The sequence below is a fragment of the Arachis hypogaea genome, chromosome 14, assembly GCF_003086295.3.
Source record: "Arachis hypogaea cultivar Tifrunner chromosome 14, arahy.Tifrunner.gnm2.J5K5, whole genome shotgun sequence".
NCBI lineage: Eukaryota > Viridiplantae > Streptophyta > Magnoliopsida > Fabales > Fabaceae > Arachis > Arachis hypogaea.
The window spans coordinates 126,192,602-126,209,579 of NC_092049.1; the positions used below are offsets into that span (position 1 = coordinate 126,192,602).

At 30.9% G+C, this 16,978-nt stretch overlaps 3 protein-coding genes across 4 annotated transcripts; 2 read left to right on the forward strand and 1 right to left on the reverse strand.

The window, feature by feature from the left end:
• Positions 1-331: 331 nt before the first annotated feature.
• LOC112744031 (UDP-galactose/UDP-glucose transporter 2) lies at positions 332-4,315 on the forward strand. The gene is made up of 7 exons (XM_025793496.3): positions 332-861; positions 1,280-1,308; positions 1,401-1,602; positions 1,937-2,179; positions 2,562-2,663; positions 2,782-2,889; positions 3,854-4,315. The coding sequence occupies exons 1-7, from the start codon at positions 736-738 to the stop codon at positions 4,139-4,141; spliced, it is 1,098 nt and encodes a 365-aa protein (XP_025649281.1). The 5' UTR covers positions 332-735; the 3' UTR covers positions 4,142-4,315.
• Positions 4,316-5,555: 1,240 nt separating this feature from the next.
• LOC112744033 (uncharacterized) lies at positions 5,556-10,934 on the forward strand. The gene is made up of 3 exons (XM_025793499.3): positions 5,556-5,824; positions 8,287-8,498; positions 10,262-10,934. The coding sequence occupies exons 1-3, from the start codon at positions 5,626-5,628 to the stop codon at positions 10,643-10,645; spliced, it is 795 nt and encodes a 264-aa protein (XP_025649284.1). The 5' UTR covers positions 5,556-5,625; the 3' UTR covers positions 10,646-10,934.
• Positions 10,935-11,093: 159 nt separating this feature from the next.
• LOC112744032 (protein-lysine N-methyltransferase EFM1) lies at positions 11,094-16,660 on the reverse strand. Of its 2 annotated transcripts, none has more exons than XR_003172589.2 (16): positions 16,490-16,647; positions 16,293-16,383; positions 15,525-15,699; positions 15,331-15,436; positions 14,772-14,854; positions 14,541-14,567; positions 14,354-14,466; positions 14,073-14,186; positions 13,760-13,840; positions 13,554-13,618; positions 13,229-13,285; positions 13,044-13,115; positions 12,485-12,733; positions 12,199-12,307; positions 11,981-12,082; positions 11,094-11,438 (listed from the first exon to the last, which is right to left on the reverse strand). XR_003172589.2 is itself a non-coding variant. In XM_025793497.2 (16 exons), exons 1-16 carry the CDS (start codon positions 16,538-16,540, stop codon positions 11,270-11,272), a joined length of 1,671 nt encoding a protein of 556 aa, XP_025649282.1. In that variant the 5' UTR covers positions 16,541-16,660; the 3' UTR covers positions 11,094-11,269. The 2 variants fall into 2 exon arrangements, 1 of the variants encoding a protein (XP_025649282.1); XM_025793497.2 differs by having other exon boundaries at positions 12,199-12,314; positions 16,490-16,660.
• Positions 16,661-16,978: the final 318 nt, after the last annotated feature.

The following is a 16,978-nucleotide window of genomic DNA, read 5'->3' on the forward strand; positions in this document are numbered from 1 at the left end:
ATTTTCATTGAAATTAATTATAGCATTAACATTACATGCAAAATTCTCTCCATAATTAATCCCATTTTTACGTATAAAAGAATCAAGTTAAATCGGTCGAATTGTTAAATCACTCGTTTATTTAAATAAGTATCAAAAATTTAAATTTATTAACTAACAACAAATTTTAAAATAAAGTTTAGATGCGCTACGAATTAATCTTTCACTTATCAAAAAATATTGGAGACAACAAAAAAAAAAACTTTACCTATTAAATCTCCATTAGTTACTTGCCTAAATTTAATTAATTAAATTAATTAAAAGATAAAAGAGCATACATAAGAGTCAAGACACCTTCCACCTGGTATGGCAATTGGCATGTTCATGTAAGAGAAAACACACTCTTTCTTTCTTTCTCTCTCTCTCTCTCTTCTTACTTCCTCTCTCTAAAACTTTCCATGCACAAAATCCATGCCTCTCTTTACACATAAATATGAAATAGCACACACGCTTTGCTTACACTAATCAACCAAGTTTTTTTTTCTCTTTAATTTGTGGAAAAAAAAACCAACACACAAACACACTTTTTTTTTTGGCAAAGTCAACATGCAAGATTTTTGAGGGTGCTGATGGATTGAGGTGCTTGTTCTTCTGTTTTCAAAGATACAATCTTTCTGCTGAATTGGGTCTGGGGTGGTGCTATTTCAGAGAGTTGAGTTGAGTCTTTTTCAGTGAACAAGAAATTGAAGAGAAGCAATGAAGAACGAAGAACAGGCTCGTAGTTTGTTTGGAATCTCACTCTCTGACAGACCAAGGTGGCAGCAATTCCTCATTTGCTCTTCTGGCTTCTTCTTTGGATACCTTGTTAATGGCATCTGTGAGGTTAGTTAAAATCATTATCATTCTCTCACTCCTCTGTTTTCTTCTTATACTACAATGGTTCTTTGAGGAGAAAACTGCAAAACAGAATTTTTGGTGTTTTGTTTCTTTCTGTGTGTAGAAAAGGGGTTTAATTTGATCAATTTGTATTTTGTTTGATTTGGAATTCAACAATTTCATCCTATCTTGTTTGTTAAGAATAACTAAGATTAATTTTCAGGGAAAAGTTTCTCACAGGTCCAGGAATTTGGTCAAAGAATTTTCTTTTTTCTTTCTTTTTGGTTGCTTCTGGTTTTCTCTATGAGAACTCAAGCTTCAGCTTTTTTTTTCCCTTCTCTATTTTTATTATGTGAAATTATTATCTTACTAGTAATTTGGTTTTGACACTAATTTTTTTTCTCTCATTTGAATAACTTTCCAGGAATATGTATATAATAGGCTCCACTTCAGGTAAAATTTTTCCAATGGCCTTATTAGTACTATTTTTATTTGTTAGTGATATTAATTTGTGACTAATGATTTGGTGGTTTATTAATTTTCAGCTATGGTTGGTACTTCACATTTATTCAAGGGTTTGTTTACCTTTTCCTGATTTACCTTCAAGGCTTCACAAGCAAGCAAATGGTGAATCCATGGAAAACTTATGTGAAGCTTTCAGCTGTTCTTATGGGTTCTCATGGCCTAACAAAGGGGTCTCTGGCTTTCCTTAACTACCCTGCACAAATCATGTTCAAATCCACAAAGGTAAATTTATCAAACTAATCCTTACATTTTCTCAATCTTATAGGGAACCTATATACTGATGAAATATCCTGAATGCATTTTCATCTTATTAGTTACTTGTTGGATTTATCAGACATAAAGTTGAATGCAACCAAATTAGGTGACTTGTTCAAGAGATTCTAAGATTGTGTTTGGTTGCGTTTTCATTTTTTGTTTTTGTATTCGCAAAATGAAAACAGAAAATGAAAATGCAAACCGAACTGCTCCTAACATTTTCTTTTGGCTCCTCAAACAGTGCTACCTTGTTACATATAGCTAATTAAACATGTCCAATGATTTTGAATTGGTACAATAGGTGCTGCCAGTGATGATAATGGGAGCATTCATACCGGGTCTAAGAAGAAAATATCCATTGCATGAATATATATCTGCAATACTTCTGGTTGTTGGATTGATCCTATTCACACTAGCAGATGCTCAGACATCACCAAATTTCAGTGTCATTGGTGTTGTTATGATATCTGGTGCTTTGGTCATGGATTCTTTTCTGGGAAATCTCCAAGAAGCAATCTTCACTATGAACCCTGAGACCACACAGGTGAATCAATTTTACATGCCAAAATTGAGATTAAACTTTCATATATTACTGCATTAAGTCCTTTCATTTGACATGATAATACACGAAAGGATCCTCAGTGATAAAGCGAGGGAATAATCACTATTGAATTTATAATTTCTATCATTTGTGAGTCTCACTATCTTAATTTAAAAGTGATTAGATACTTACGATTTCACTTTACTAACTTTCTCACTTTAAAAGAGACTGCTACATCGATAGTTAAACCTTCTTTCGGTTTTGTTGATATGATAATACACGATTAAATGTACTTTAACCGATAGTGAAGACAATGAATCAAAATGAACTTTATGATTAAATATAAGTAACATTCTTTACTTGATCATTTTCATTGCTAACACAGATGGAGATGCTATTCTGCTCTACAGTGGTGGGTTTGCCTTTCTTAATCCCTCCCATGCTTTTGACAGGAGAATTATTCAAAGCATGGACTTCATGCTCACAGGTAAAAAAAATTTGGAATAAAACAATCTCCTTTTTTTCCCCCACAAACACTTAACAACACTTACTATACACATTACTTTTAATTTATTAAAAGAATCACTCTTTTCTTGTCCTTTCAGCATCCCTATGTTTATGGTGTGTTGGTTTTTGAAGCAATGGCCACATTCATAGGCCAAGTCTCTGTCCTTTCCCTCATTGCCATTTTTGGTGCTGCCACCACAGCCATGGTAAGTGTAAATATGAAATCTCTCTCTCTCTCTCTCTCTCTCTCACAAGCTTTTCCTTTTTCCAATTATGTCTAGTTTGTACCATTATTACTATACCGCTCCTATAACATTAATAACTCTCATATGTGGAAAATGCAGAGAGCACCATAAGGTAAGGGTCTTTAATGCTACTAATAAATGGCCAAAGATTTCACCTTTTTCAATACCAAGTTTGACTTTTGATTGAAACTTGGTTTTGTTACTCAATTGAATAGTACTATGATTTGGAACTGGAAAACTTCCTTGCCCAAATTTATGGAATAATGATTAGGAGTTCTATCTTATCTTTTTAATTTCTAAATAAAGAAAGTTTTGATTTTTTTATCTTTTTGATATTCTTAAAAAACAACATATATATTAAATTTTTACCCATTTAAGTATCAAGAGGATAATTAGGACTCCTAATCATCACTACATATTCTCTTCATTTCTCAAAAAAGAAAATTTTGAATTTTTTTTGAAAGCTTTCAAGATAATTAAGATATATGATTACTCAAAAGTTCAACAATTTTGCTAAAATACCAAGTCATCAACACATAATTAGCATCATGGAAATTTTATTATTTTTCACAGTATATTAAAAAAATAAAGATAAAATTATTTGTATAATATTTCAACCATTATATCTATATGTGGTCCCAACTTATTTCCCTTCATAGAATTCTTGTAAGATAAGGATTCACTTTGTGACAAAAGAAAATAGAAATATTGTACAATATTTCAATTTTAGTCCCCAAAGAAGAAAAAACCCACCAAAATATCAATTTTGGTTATATTATGATTGTGATTATCCTGGGGATGTGGTCCTAACTTTATTAATTATTACTGATATAATAATAATAATAATAATAATAATAATAATAATAATAATAATAATAATAATAATAATTTACTTACTATCCTCCATTGAATTTTCATGTGACAGATAACAACAGCAAGAAAGGCAGTGACATTGCTACTCTCATATTTGATATTTACAAAGCCATTAACAGAACAACATGGAAGTGGACTCTTACTCATAGCTATGGGAATCACATTGAAAATGTTGCCTGATAATAATAGTAATAACAACAAACCAATTAAGAAGAAGGCTTTAACCCCTTCTTCTTCTTCTTCCAATGGCATTAGTGTAAAATCAGATGCTGATGAAGAGTTGGGAGTCATGCCAGGTTCTGAGGGAGAGTATGATGAAGAAAAGAGGCCATTGGTGTAACTACTAACTAGCTATATATATGGCTCAAATTTAATTTGTTCACAATACGACTTTTTATTTTTATTTTTTTTATGTCTTAGCATTTTCGTCTAATGCCATAGGTAATAGAGAAAATAAATTGATGTCCAATTAATAATAATTTTTATGATATATATAGTTCTTTTCACATTTCAATCCCTCTTTTTTTTTCTTTTTTTTTTTTTGTGTATTTCTGTTTATATAAAATATAAACGCATGCGGTTGAACTTTAAACTCCCTTTCATGATTTCAGAAGGAAATATAAAGAGATAGAGAAATGAAAAAATAGAACAAAATTTAATATTTTAATGAAAAAAATTTAATGGGGTGCTTGGTTTACGTTTATTCTTTGTTTTTATTTTTAGTATTTTGTTTAATTTTTTAATTTTTAGTTTATTTTATTTTCAAAATTTTATAAGAAAAAGAAAGAACAATAAAAATAATAAAATTTTATTTTCTATTATCATTATTTTTTAAAAAATTATAAAAATAAAAATATTAAAAATAAAATTAGAAAGCAAAATTATAAATCAAATGGATTCTAAAATATTTTTAGTAAGCTAAAGCTAAGAAAAAGAATTTTTTTCAAATGTTTATTTCTTTGTTAAACTTCTTCTCAATCTAAAATAATGCATGAATCACTAATCTCATAAATTGAATCTTGATACAAATATGTATTACAACATTTAATTTATATAAGAATAAATGAAAATGGTCAAACTACATAGACAAAGTATTTAATTATTTGATGTAAAACACAAAAAGGATAAAGTGCTTGTTTTGGCAGTTGATAACAATTGAATTTTTTTTTATTTTTTTGCGCATTTAATAAATTTTTAATAGTAAAATAAAAATATTAAAAAAATCAAAAAATATTTTTTACATAATAAATAAATAAAAAATATTTTATACTATTATATTTAAACATAATCGATAGATATCTAAACATAAAATTATTTTTTATTTTTTTATAAAATTTTTTAAAAAAATAACTCAAATTTTTTTCTTTTAAAAATTCACTCGAACAAGGTCAAAGTATTTGAAATATTATTATTCATCCAAAAATTTTTAAGTAAATAAATAAAACATATTTTTAAGGTGAAACCAAAACGAGTATGTGAACATATAACATAATAACATTAACATCAATAATGTGACACAATGTGTGTGTGGGTGTGTATAAATATATATAATAAGAATAGAGTGAAAGTAGAGAGTAGTTTTGCAAGGGCCACATGTATGGTGGGCATGGAATTGGAAACGTGTCAATGAAGAAAGAGTGAAGAAAACAATTCACTCATTGGCTACGTGTTTCTTCAATCTCATGCAACTTGACACATACACATACGCACACAACTATCAAAGATAAAAGGTAAAAACCAAACAAATAAATACAGACTGTGAAAATAATTATATTAACAATACTAAATATAATAATACATATATAATAATATAATTAAGTGGTGATGAGTGAGATAGGTGGTGGTGGCAGCAGCAGCAGAAGGCTCCTCCATGAAGTGGAGGAGGAGGGTGGTGGTGGTGGTGAGAGACCAAAGGAGCCATGGAAAGGAGAATATGTGAAGAGCATAGTGTATGGAGGGCTTGATGCTATTATCACTTGCTTCTCTCTCATTTCTTCTATCTCTGCTTCTACTTCTTCCTCTGGTAATAATATTAATATTTCTGTTTTAATTACTATTAATTATTCAATCAAAGGTTACTTCTTAAAATGACATTGCCTAGCTTGCATTCTTTTTTCTACTAAAAAATATTTAGATATAAAATCAGTTAGGTGTCTCTTTCTGCTTATCAATTTAAGATAGATAGTTCATAACAATAATAATGAATTTCTATGAGTATGAGGTCTAGAATTAGATTCTTGCTATCCAATAAAATAATTTTTTCTTACAAGATATGAATAGCATAATAGAAAAAAAAAGAATTATTATAGGTAGATAGGGACTAGTTAGGGAGTTATTTTTCAACATATACTCATATCAGTGATGATTAGTGTAACTCTTTTTTTTTTTTTTTTTTTCTGTGTAGTTGTTTGTTTTTGGTCAGTAATTACAAGTGATATTGATATTAATTATATTTATTTTTTAAGTTTGGTTTATCTGTACATATAAAAAATATTAAATAGTTTAACATAAGAAAAGTCCATTTTTGGAGGGTATAATAAGTTTTGTCTTTCTCCACCATGACAAGTATTTGCAGCCTCTGTCCTTTTCACAGCCAAACAATAATTTGTAGTTTTGTGATGTGTGGCTTACAAAAGTTTGATCCATATTGGAATGGTAGAATGATGGTGATTCTTTAGCTTTCTTACCATTCAATTCATAGCATAATAGGAAACCATTATGATTCAAGAGTTGTGTAAGTTAAACATATCATAAAACTGAGTTGGATTGGCGGTTCAACCGGTTTAACCGAGAATTGGCCACTAAATTGGTTCGGTTCATAACAAAAAAAATCAGTTGCGAGCAAATTAGAAAAATTAGTAAGTCGAATTAATCGGTCCAACTTTTTAGTAATTAACTGGTTTAAAATAATAAAAATATATTTTTTTTTGAAAAATATATATTTTGTACATAAATATATATTTTCTTGCATATAGTTCAATCCCTATTGAACCTCAATGGAATTTTTAAATTTTTGAATCTCTAACTTGACGAGTTTCGTGATAGTTCGGTTTTATATACACATTGCATTCTATGAGGTACATGACCAGCTCACTTTATTTATCATCTATTGCATCTTATTCAATTATAAATGAAATATTGAAATGTGAATCAGTACAACAGTTTCATGTATATAAACATTTTTCTTTAAAGATGGGACATATATATATGGGACCAACTTAATGCCTTTCTATCTAGTTCAAAGAAGAATAAGGGCTTTGCTTGAGTTAGTATTTATGGATAATTATGAACTACTTCCTTCTTGACTGTAGATCCTACCTACCCTATGGTTGGAGAATATTTTCTTAATAGGCACTAGGCTAATCAAGGAACTAGGAGAATGGTATGAAATGAATGGGAATTTTTTAGGTGTTAGGAAGACAAAACCACATGTGTATGTATTATTAAATTCTTATAGCACCTAAATTTTGTAGCCTCTCCAACTTTTTTATTTTATTTTCAACTAGAATTTTAATGCGATAGATGATGAGTAGTTGAAGCATGAATGGAAGAGAATACCATTATTGCTTTTGGGAGGATACAAGAAATTTTCACAAAAGGATAATTAATTTATCAAAGGTAACTTAATTCATGTTTAGTGCTCTACCTAACCCACTTGAGTGTTTCTCCCATGAACACATAAGGTTAAACACAATAAACAATAAAACTTTACAATTATAGATTAGTTAGTAGGGTTACCTAATGTATCTTCTTAGAGCACATGTTAAGATTATTAATAATACAAATTTTCAAACTTTTATTTTAATAAATACACAGGAAATTAAATCTTGTATCTTTTTTTCATAAAAAATTTCTTAATTGTTAATGTTAACATGTGTCTTTAACATACTATGCACTTTTTTGACACATTTCGATACGACACTCATCAATATTCGTCCAACACGCATGTCTTGATAAAAAATAAAAAATTTTTCTTCGAACACGCTTGGACACACCTAAATACCATTATTCTTAACATGTATTCTTGAAATGAGTTTAGAAATAATATATATTATTAATTATTAGAACAAAAAATATTTTAGATACTTTATATAATTAAAAAAATATTAAAAAATTAAAAATAATTTATATTTTAATATCAATAAAATACCAAAAAATCATTATAATTTATCTAAAAAATGTTTTATATTTTATGTATATATCGTATTTCCGTATCTTATAAAAATTTTAAAGGGTTTAGCTAAAATGTGTCCTAAGGACAAATGTTAAGGTTGTTATTTTTAGAAAGTTTTAAATATTTGGTCCACGTCACGTGCTGTGTCGTGTCCATGTCAGTGTCCCTGCATTATAATATCATAAATCACAATGAATATTTAATTGTCTTGTAAGAAAAATGAAAAAAAAAGAAAGAAGCCATTTTTATGTGAAATAATGATTGTGGTGCCATTGATTGTTGAAGAATTCAAATGTAACTTTTGAACGCAGTGAATGTATTGGTTCTTGGTTTTGCAAACCTAGTGGCAGATGCAATATCAATGGGGCTTGGAGACTATGTGTCTGCAAGAACAGAACAAGATGTGATCATTAAGGAGAGGAGAGTGACAGAATGGGATGTCATCAATCATATAGACACTGAGCAATCACAGTTACTCACACACTTTCAAGCACTTGGTATGGACTACAATGATGCAACCTTGGTAGGTATTAGAAAATAAGATACACACACACACCATTTGGATATTCATTGGAGACTATTTGTTCCACTTAATCAATATTACTTTGTTGAATAACCCCAAACTTGTTCATGAAAAGTACATAGCATTGAACATATTAGTACATTAGACTGTGTTTGAAAAAGAGACTAAAATTAAGAGACAGAGACTGAGAGACAGATTAAATTAAGTCTCTATATTGTGTCTGGTGTAAAATGTATTGAATTGAGTTTTGCTTCAATATTATGTTTAGTTTAAAATAAATATGAAAAATGAGGAATAGATTTGAAATTTGAAAATTTAAATGAAAGTATTTTTGGAAAAAAATTTTTATTAAAATTTCAGTCTCCGTCTCCAAAAATTTCAGTCCCTTGTGTCCCTACTTTCTGGAGGTATTAAAGGGATTGAAATTTTGTATCCTGAGACTGACAGTCTCTGTCTATCAAACACAATATTGAGTCTCAATCTTCCAATTTCTAAAAACAAATGCTACCTTAAAAATAAAAAAAATGGTCATATTAGTCACTTTTAGAAACCGGTTTATATGTATCCACAAATGGTCTAAAATATCAACACTGGTCGATAGGACGGTATGCAAGTTTATCGATTTTCCAATGTTCTCATGTTTTTTAGTCTAAATATGGGTGTTAATGTGTTATATTGGAAGAGATTGGTGTAGTTTCTCATGGTGAGTTAATCATGTTTCTAATTATAGGATTTTGATAGAAGTGACACATTTAAAGAAAAGGCTAATATGATTAATGTTTTCATTTTTGAGGGACTAAAGTATTTAGTACGTCAAACCTTAGTTGGTTTCAAGATAGAATGCAAAGATATCAGGACATATGAGATTAAACAATGATATAAATACCAAAAAAAGTGCAAAAGCCTTTGTTCTGGGGCATATCAGGACATATGAGATTAAACAATGATATAAATACCAAAAAAGGGCGAAAGCCTTTGTTCTGGGTGTATATATATATATATATATATATATATATATATAAAGAATAAAATGGGGGCAGAAACAAAGATGCAATCTCTATTTGGAACAAAAGATAGGACACTGAGAAAGAGAAACAAATGTCCTTTTTTTTTAAGATGACTTATTCCAATCTTATCTCTATCTCAAATCTCAGTGAGTTTATATTTTTGTATTTAGAGACAGTGACCAAATGCAGCCTTATTGAAAGAATGTGGAGTAAATGGTCAAATTAATCCTTAAAAGATTACTTATTCTCCAAATTGCTTTTCGAAAGATTTTTTTTTTTAATCAAATTCGTTTTTTAAAGATTTTAAATTAGTCATGTTAGTCTTTCCGTCAGTTTCATTGCTAACGGTATCAAAGTTTGTTGATGTGCTACGTTAAGTAACATCACAATACATACCTAGTAGTTCTAATTGACTATTAATATGATTAATTTAAGAAATTAGATCAAATCAACTCTAAATTGAAGAATTCCAATACTTCAAGTTCTCTTCTCAATTAAGTTTTGATTTGATCTAATTTCATAAATTTATTATGTTAATAGTCAATTGAGACTCCTTGGAGTGTGTTGTGGTGTCATTTAACATGCCACATCAACAAATTTTGACACTATCAACAAAGAAAGTGGCAAAATGACTAATATGACTAATTTAAAATCTTTAAAGGACGAATTTGATATTTTATTCTAAATGTTTCATTTTTACTTGGCATTGCTTCCAAGTTCAAAACTAACAGACATTTGGTGTATTGTTACAAGAAGGTTGTGAACATATTCAGAAAATACAAGGACATCATGGTAGACCAAAGAATGGTAGCAGACAAAGGAATGCTACCAGCAGATGAAGAAGTAACACCATGGAAGAATGGGCTTGTAACCTTCACATCCTTCATGTTGTTTGGATCAACTCCATTGCTCTCCTTCATCATCCTCATACCCTTCACAAACAATGACACTGTGAAGTTCATTGGTGCTTGCATTGTTTCTGCAATTGCACTTGCTTTACTTGGTGTAGCCAAGGCAAGGATTTCAGGTGAGAGATACATGTTCTCCATTGCTATGACACTCTTCAGTGGTGCCATGGCTGGTGCTACTGCTTATTTTGTAGGCTGGTCACTTAAACATGTAGCAGGGTTAGAAGGTTGAAAAATAATTAACTAGAGGGAATGATTAGTATCATTTCTTGGAACTCTTTTTTCCAATGAAATATGTAGGTTGATAATCTGTCCAACTTAATTATGTGTAGAATGTCTAACCATTTGGTTAGGTTATAAATGCACTAGAACCTACTATCATTGTAATAAGGCCACACTCATCAATTTTCCATGTTGATGCAACTGAATTTTGCATACTCATCAATTTTCATTCAGCTAAGGTAATGCAAATATGCAGTTGTAAACGAGAAAAATGATATTTGAACCATTTTTTATATTCACTTCTTTGTACACTTTTTTTTTATATAGTATAAAAGACAAATTTGATCTCCTTTCACTTAATATCAATCACTTTAATACTAAAAATGAAAGATGTATAAATGCAGTGTACATAAAAGATGGTGCATATAAGTAACATTATTTACTCTAAACTCAAAAAATTTATCAAAGTCTAATTTTGGATTGCAAGAGCAAATGAGAACAAATTTCAAATTTGACTTTATAGAGATGGAGATCTCTGGCAAACTATGCCTCAAACCTCAACCAAATCAACTATTGATTAAGTAATAGGGAATTGAACAAGAAAAAAGACCATACATTAAGAATGACATAGTATTTAAGGAACAGTAAAGTCTTGTTCATTTTGTGATAACTGAAGAGCATGTTCTGCTTCTTTCAAGAATAACCTTGTTAGCTGCTTTTGGCCACGCCTATATACAATTGAAGACCATTTGTTTCTACTCATCACAATGTGTTCTTGTTCTTCTGACTCATTTTCCATTTTGCTGAAGTGTTGGAAAAAAACCACAACAAAGTATTAGAAAAGTTATTACCAATATGGAGGAGGCAAATTATAGATAAGGGTATGTTTGGTTATGCCCGAATTTTCACCACATTTTTTACTCTCCAACCAAACATTCCTCAAGTCAGAAATGCAAAACTCATTATTCCAAAGCAAGATCAAAGGCATGTTTGAAAAAGATTATGTTGGCATCATAATTATTATAATTCAGAAAGTGCAATGCATAGGGTTGATATCAAAGTAATAATTATGTTGCATTTTTCATGTAACTTATTTTTCTAAATAAATAATTTATGGGGTATGATAAGAAGAGTTTAATTTTGATGCACTAATAATGTAAAATGTTCTAAACAGTCGTCCAATCACATCCATTCTCTTGGATGACTATTCACGCGGTTAATGTAAAATGTAGTTATTTTTGTTGACTCGGCATTACATAATTGGATGTACGTATAAAACTGTTTTACTTCAAAATTAAATTCTAATAAAAAAAAATACACAATAGATTAGTTTTTGGTTTCTTACCTTGGATGTTTGTTATTTTCGTGGCTATCAATAATAAGAGCCTTCTTGAGCAAATCAAGGTCACTTTCTTCTGTTCCAGAACCCTCTTCGAGATCCATCAACCTTGGTGCAATGAATTGAAACATTCATCATCATCATTTGCAGAAATCAAGCTGCAAGCTGCAAGCAGAAGCATGCAGAATAGAAGATAATATGCAATGCAAATTTCTGTGACTCACTTCACACGAAGAAGATCAACAAGAATTTGGAAAGCTCCTGAATCACCACAAACCTCCCATATTGCTGCTTGCACATCTGTATCAGATAGTTCTCGCTCCCCTTCAGGTCCTACAAGCTTTATTGTTACAGCCATGGAAATCGGATATCAACGTCGAATACAGAACAAGTCAAAAATAAACAATTCAATTTAATACAAGGGCAAGTTGCATTGCCCTCTCTTGAGATTTCGTAAACTCGTCATCACAAAGAAAATATGAAAAATAAAATGGGACATTGAAACAGCACCTCTTCAAGCATTGAGGAAACCTTGTAAAGTTCATCTTCTTGCATGGCTATGGTCCTCAAAGTAGTCATAAATTTCTCAGGAAAAACCAGCTTGTTTACATACGATGGCGTCTTACGCTGACCGCTCCAACTATAGTTGGAAACTTGATCAACCTTGCCATTGTTGTTTTCTCCTTTATTTTGGGTGCCTAATGGAAAAAATCCTTGTTCCAGCAAAGCTTTAGGTAAAAGACATCTCATTTCAGCCTTCTGTAAACATAAACCAACAACAAATAATTCATTCTACTTGAAGATAAATTATTAAGGGTAAAATATCTTTTTGGTCCTAGTAAAATTCATGATTTTATGTTTCAGTCCCTCCATATTTTTTTTCAACCAGAAAAATCTAAAATCTCTTGGTCCCTACCGCTAGTGTGCCTCTGTCAAATGCTAGCGTGGCAGACAGAAATCCAACTCAGTTGTGTGGTGTGCCATATTTTGTCAACCACGTCAGTATTTGATAGACAGACTAATGAATTTTACTGGGACCAAAAACTTCTTTAAACCGACTATAACATACCTGCACTTCGAGCAGCTGGCTTTTGGACTCCGAAAAAGAAATAGTATTGAGTGCTTCTGCTGGATAGTGAACCTGAAAGATCCAATGTAATAGCTGTGATGTAATCATTTGAATTAGAAAGCTCATGATAGAAAGCAAAATATATATAAGTTCATGGTAATGCTTCTTTTAAGTATGAGTGATACCATGAGATAGTCATCTGTGTTATCATCAATGACAAAACCATACAGATATAGAAGTTCCTGCATCAAGTGAAGCAATAAGGAAACTATGTAAACTTGAAATGTGCTTCAAAGTGAAATTATACACCAAACAGAAGCTCTATAAGTGAGTATATATATATATATATATATATATATATATATATATATATATATATATATATATATAAGTTCATAATGAAATCTTTCTTTCTTTTTTTCTTTCCCCCTTTTACTTTAGATTGATGCTTTGAAATGGTTACTTTTCTTTTTCACAATCATTTTTCAACCACGGGTGAATGCGAAGTACCTCATTTCCTTTGTTGCCATAACTAATGGAGATTTCTTGATCAATCTGCAAGGGACTGGGAGAAGCTTTGCAATCAAGAAAAGAATTAAATGAGAATGAAATCCGGTTAGAAATTTAAAAGAACTACTAGAACTGCAGAGGCACATACAAGGAAAACAACTATTAGGATGTAAATGGAAACTGAGAAAGCATAAAAAGAATGTTACCAGATTGAAGGTACATGCAGCAAGGAGCCCCTGTTGTTGAACCAGTTCCATCAACTTCCCATGTTGCTATCGGCTTCAGATCTGATTCGGCCATGTATTTATGGCAAATCAAATAAATATCGAGTAACGTATCAGATAATTTGAGAGTGCTAAAAAAAGAACCAATTAGCATTGGCTTTTATGTTATATGATCATCGAGGTTTTGATATCATGTCAAATGAATTGATCAAAATTTATAAGAAGTTCGGAGCTCAATCAAAGGCGAGACAAACACATATGATGAAGTGAAATGCAAGCTTCAAGCAACAATTACCATGGTTGCAAAAGTCAATGCCAGGGACAAGACCCTCTACCCAAACAGTGTCTCCTTGCGTCGTGGTACACATCATTTCCTTCGTTAGATTTTCGGATTGTTTAACCTGACTCCCTGAAATAAAATTATAAAACTTCCTTATTTTAATATCATGTTTAACTACGAAACTCGGAGAAATACAAATGATGGCATCTGGATTGGAATTAAACAGAATGCAGAATTCTTACTTGGAAAATAGTTTTAAAAAAGGTGAGTGAGAAAGAAAAACATCATGGACTCACCTTTTCCATCATCTTCTGGAATGCAACTTTCACGAGCTTCTTGCATTTCTGGAAATACATAAGAACGAGGCATCGGAATGTTCAAAGCACGGCTCCAGAATACTGAATTGGCCCTAGCATGAAGGTAAGTCTCATTTAAGCCTCCAAGGGATTTATTGGAGTTATACAGTTCACTAGTAGAACGTACCAAAGGAAATCTTCGTAGCGCACCTCACTGTCGGAAAAAAAAGAAAAAAATAAAAAAAAAGGGCAGGAGAAATTAAGTAATGTTAATTGTATGTTGATCTAAGAAATGGATGTTTGGAAATGTGATCTTCATTCTCAAAACAAAATTAGCATCATTCACATAATTCATACATTAAGCAAGTTAAATTATAAATCACTTTAGATGCAAAAACTAATTTCACTCAACACGTACATCTCCGAAGCTCCGTCAAGAGTCAAAAGCTTCTTCACCAAATCCTTCACTTTAGTTTCATATAAAGATACCAGGCTTTTCTTCTGCATGATAAAACGAATGTTGCATATAAGTAAGATGGAAAAAATTTTATTTATATTAAATATAACATGGACAGAAGTTAATACCGAATCAAACTCTGGTTCTTTCTCAAATTGTTTAAAAAATAAATAAATAAACATGTTCACTAGCCTAAAAAAGAGTAAGATGTATCCATCATATCACAAAGATCATATAGAAAAATTATATCTAGTACATGCTTCGCCTATGTAACTCAAGTAATTAACACCCTAATCCCTAAAGATAAGCTATAGAAAAACTAGTTCAAATTGAAATGTTACTAAAGGAACATAGATGTGGGATTTTAAATGGAGTGATCTCATCACTTCTTCCTTAAATTTCAAGAAACAAACATAGATCATGCATCCACAGCGATTACTATTCTAACCTTTTATCATGACGTGTCATTGAATTCGGAAGATGTGAATGGTATCAAAAGATGAGTGCAAAGATAACTTACCTGCAACTCAGTTGCACGGTATAAAGTTGTTCCTCTTAGTGCTTGAAGTTCGTCATCGCTAAACCAAAGTGGATTGTGAAAAGTGGTTGGGAGCATATCAAGGTACCTGTATTAAATTTGACAACTCCATAAGTGAAATTTACACACACAGTAAGACAATTCTGAATCACAAATACAAGCAACCATATACATACGGTTTCCAAAGAGAATTCTTGCGCAATCGCTCCACAGTCAGCAAGAGCATCATTAGTAACCTGTCATCCACATGTCCTTCTTCAAACATGGATCTACATGCTGGCCCTAGAAGAGGATCTTGCAACACCCTCATGGGAGTAATTGCTAAGTCAAGCGGAACAACCAACAAGACCCCTGTTTCGAAGCATCATGATTAAAAAAAAAAAGTAAAAAACTTTCTTTCTATCTTTTCAAAATGTCAAGCAACTGGGAAATAAATCAATATTCTATGCAAAAAACTACTACATGACATGCTTGAGCACTTATCATCTCAAAGCTTTCTGTTTCATAAGAATCCCCATTTTTTGCTTCAAAGGGAAAACATTTATTTTCGGTATTCCAAGATGGCAACAACAGGGAAATAGCAAGATCAGTGATGTTACTGAGAGTTCATAATGAACCTATATATGAACACATATCCATCATTCATTCAAAACATAATCTAAATATACATGTTAAAAATATTAATCAATGGTGGACAAATTAGTAAAAATAAGATTCACTATAGTTTGAACTTCAAATCAACATCATTTTGGCATAATAAAGACATAATTTCCAAACACCAAAGATGCTATATGCTAGAAAGCAATAACTCAAACTATTAAGCTCCACTCCATCCAAGTTCCACACTTCCAAAGCGATTAGAGAACAATGAAATAAAAACCGAAACTTTTGCGCTCTCTGTTTATTTTATACAACTTCTGAAGTTTTAGGAAGACTCATATTACCATCAGAGACATCTTTATCAGAAAATATGCCAAACCCTTTTCTGGAATCACAGTACTTGATCTTGCAGCCTCGTAGCTCCACCCCATTTGCCTGAATTCAAGGATTGAATGTTCATGATAGAATAGAATCATTTCACACTTCAGAGCTCAATTATGATAGGTAAATTGATGACCAATTATAGAGAAAGTTAACGAACCTGTAGCCACTGAAGGAAAGTTTCGAGCTTTGCCTCTTCTGGAGTCGCCATAGCTAGCAAGCTAGTTACTGAATTGAGTTGTTCTTTAGGTACATAGAGACAGAGTATTGAAGGTTTAAGGGTTTATTATTATAATATTATTAATATTGTTTGGTTAATAGAAACAATATAATGTATAAACAAAAAAGAATAACCTTAAAAGTGTTGTAAAATAAATAAATAAATATAAAATAAATATAAAATAAAGAAGACTCTAGAATTAATATTCACCACAATTACTATCTTATTAAAAATCTTGTCAAGAAAAATTTAATAGAAAAAAACTTGACCAAGGAAAAAAGAGTACAGTCTCTCCCTCTTGCCGACGTTATTTTATATCTCGAAATCGGGCATCCCAATCTGATGTACCAATCTTTCAAAGAAGGATTTTGGGAGTGACTTTGTAAATAAATCTACCAGATTGTCACTTGAGCGGATCTGTTGAACATC

Bases quoted from the DNA above. Each gene is read 5' to 3' on its own strand.
- LOC112744031 (XM_025793496.3), top strand. From the start codon at position 736: ATGAAGAACGAAGAACAGGCTCGTAGTTTGTTTGGAATCTCACTCTCT. The intron at 1,309-1,400 runs GTAAAATTTTTC...ATTAATTTTCAG, and splicing joins TATAATAGGCTCCACTTCAG to CTATGGTTGGTACTTCACAT. The intron at 1,603-1,936 runs GTAAATTTATCA...TTGGTACAATAG, and splicing joins TCATGTTCAAATCCACAAAG to GTGCTGCCAGTGATGATAAT.
- LOC112744033 (XM_025793499.3), top strand. From the start codon at position 5,626: ATGAGTGAGATAGGTGGTGGTGGCAGCAGCAGCAGAAGGCTCCTCCAT. The intron at 5,825-8,286 runs GTAATAATATTA...TTTTGAACGCAG, and splicing joins TGCTTCTACTTCTTCCTCTG to TGAATGTATTGGTTCTTGGT. The intron at 8,499-10,261 runs GTAGGTATTAGA...TGTTACAAGAAG, and splicing joins ACTACAATGATGCAACCTTG to GTTGTGAACATATTCAGAAA.
- LOC112744032 (XM_025793497.2), bottom strand. From the start codon at position 16,540: ATGGCGACTCCAGAAGAGGCAAAGCTCGAAACTTTCCTTCAGTGGCTA. The intron at 14,855-15,330 runs GTAAGTTATCTT...TTTATCATGCAG, and splicing joins ACCGTGCAACTGAGTTGCAG to AAGAAAAGCCTGGTATCTTT. The intron at 13,116-13,228 runs GTATCACTCATA...TGGATCTTTCAG, and splicing joins ACACAGATGACTATCTCATG to GTTCACTATCCAGCAGAAGC.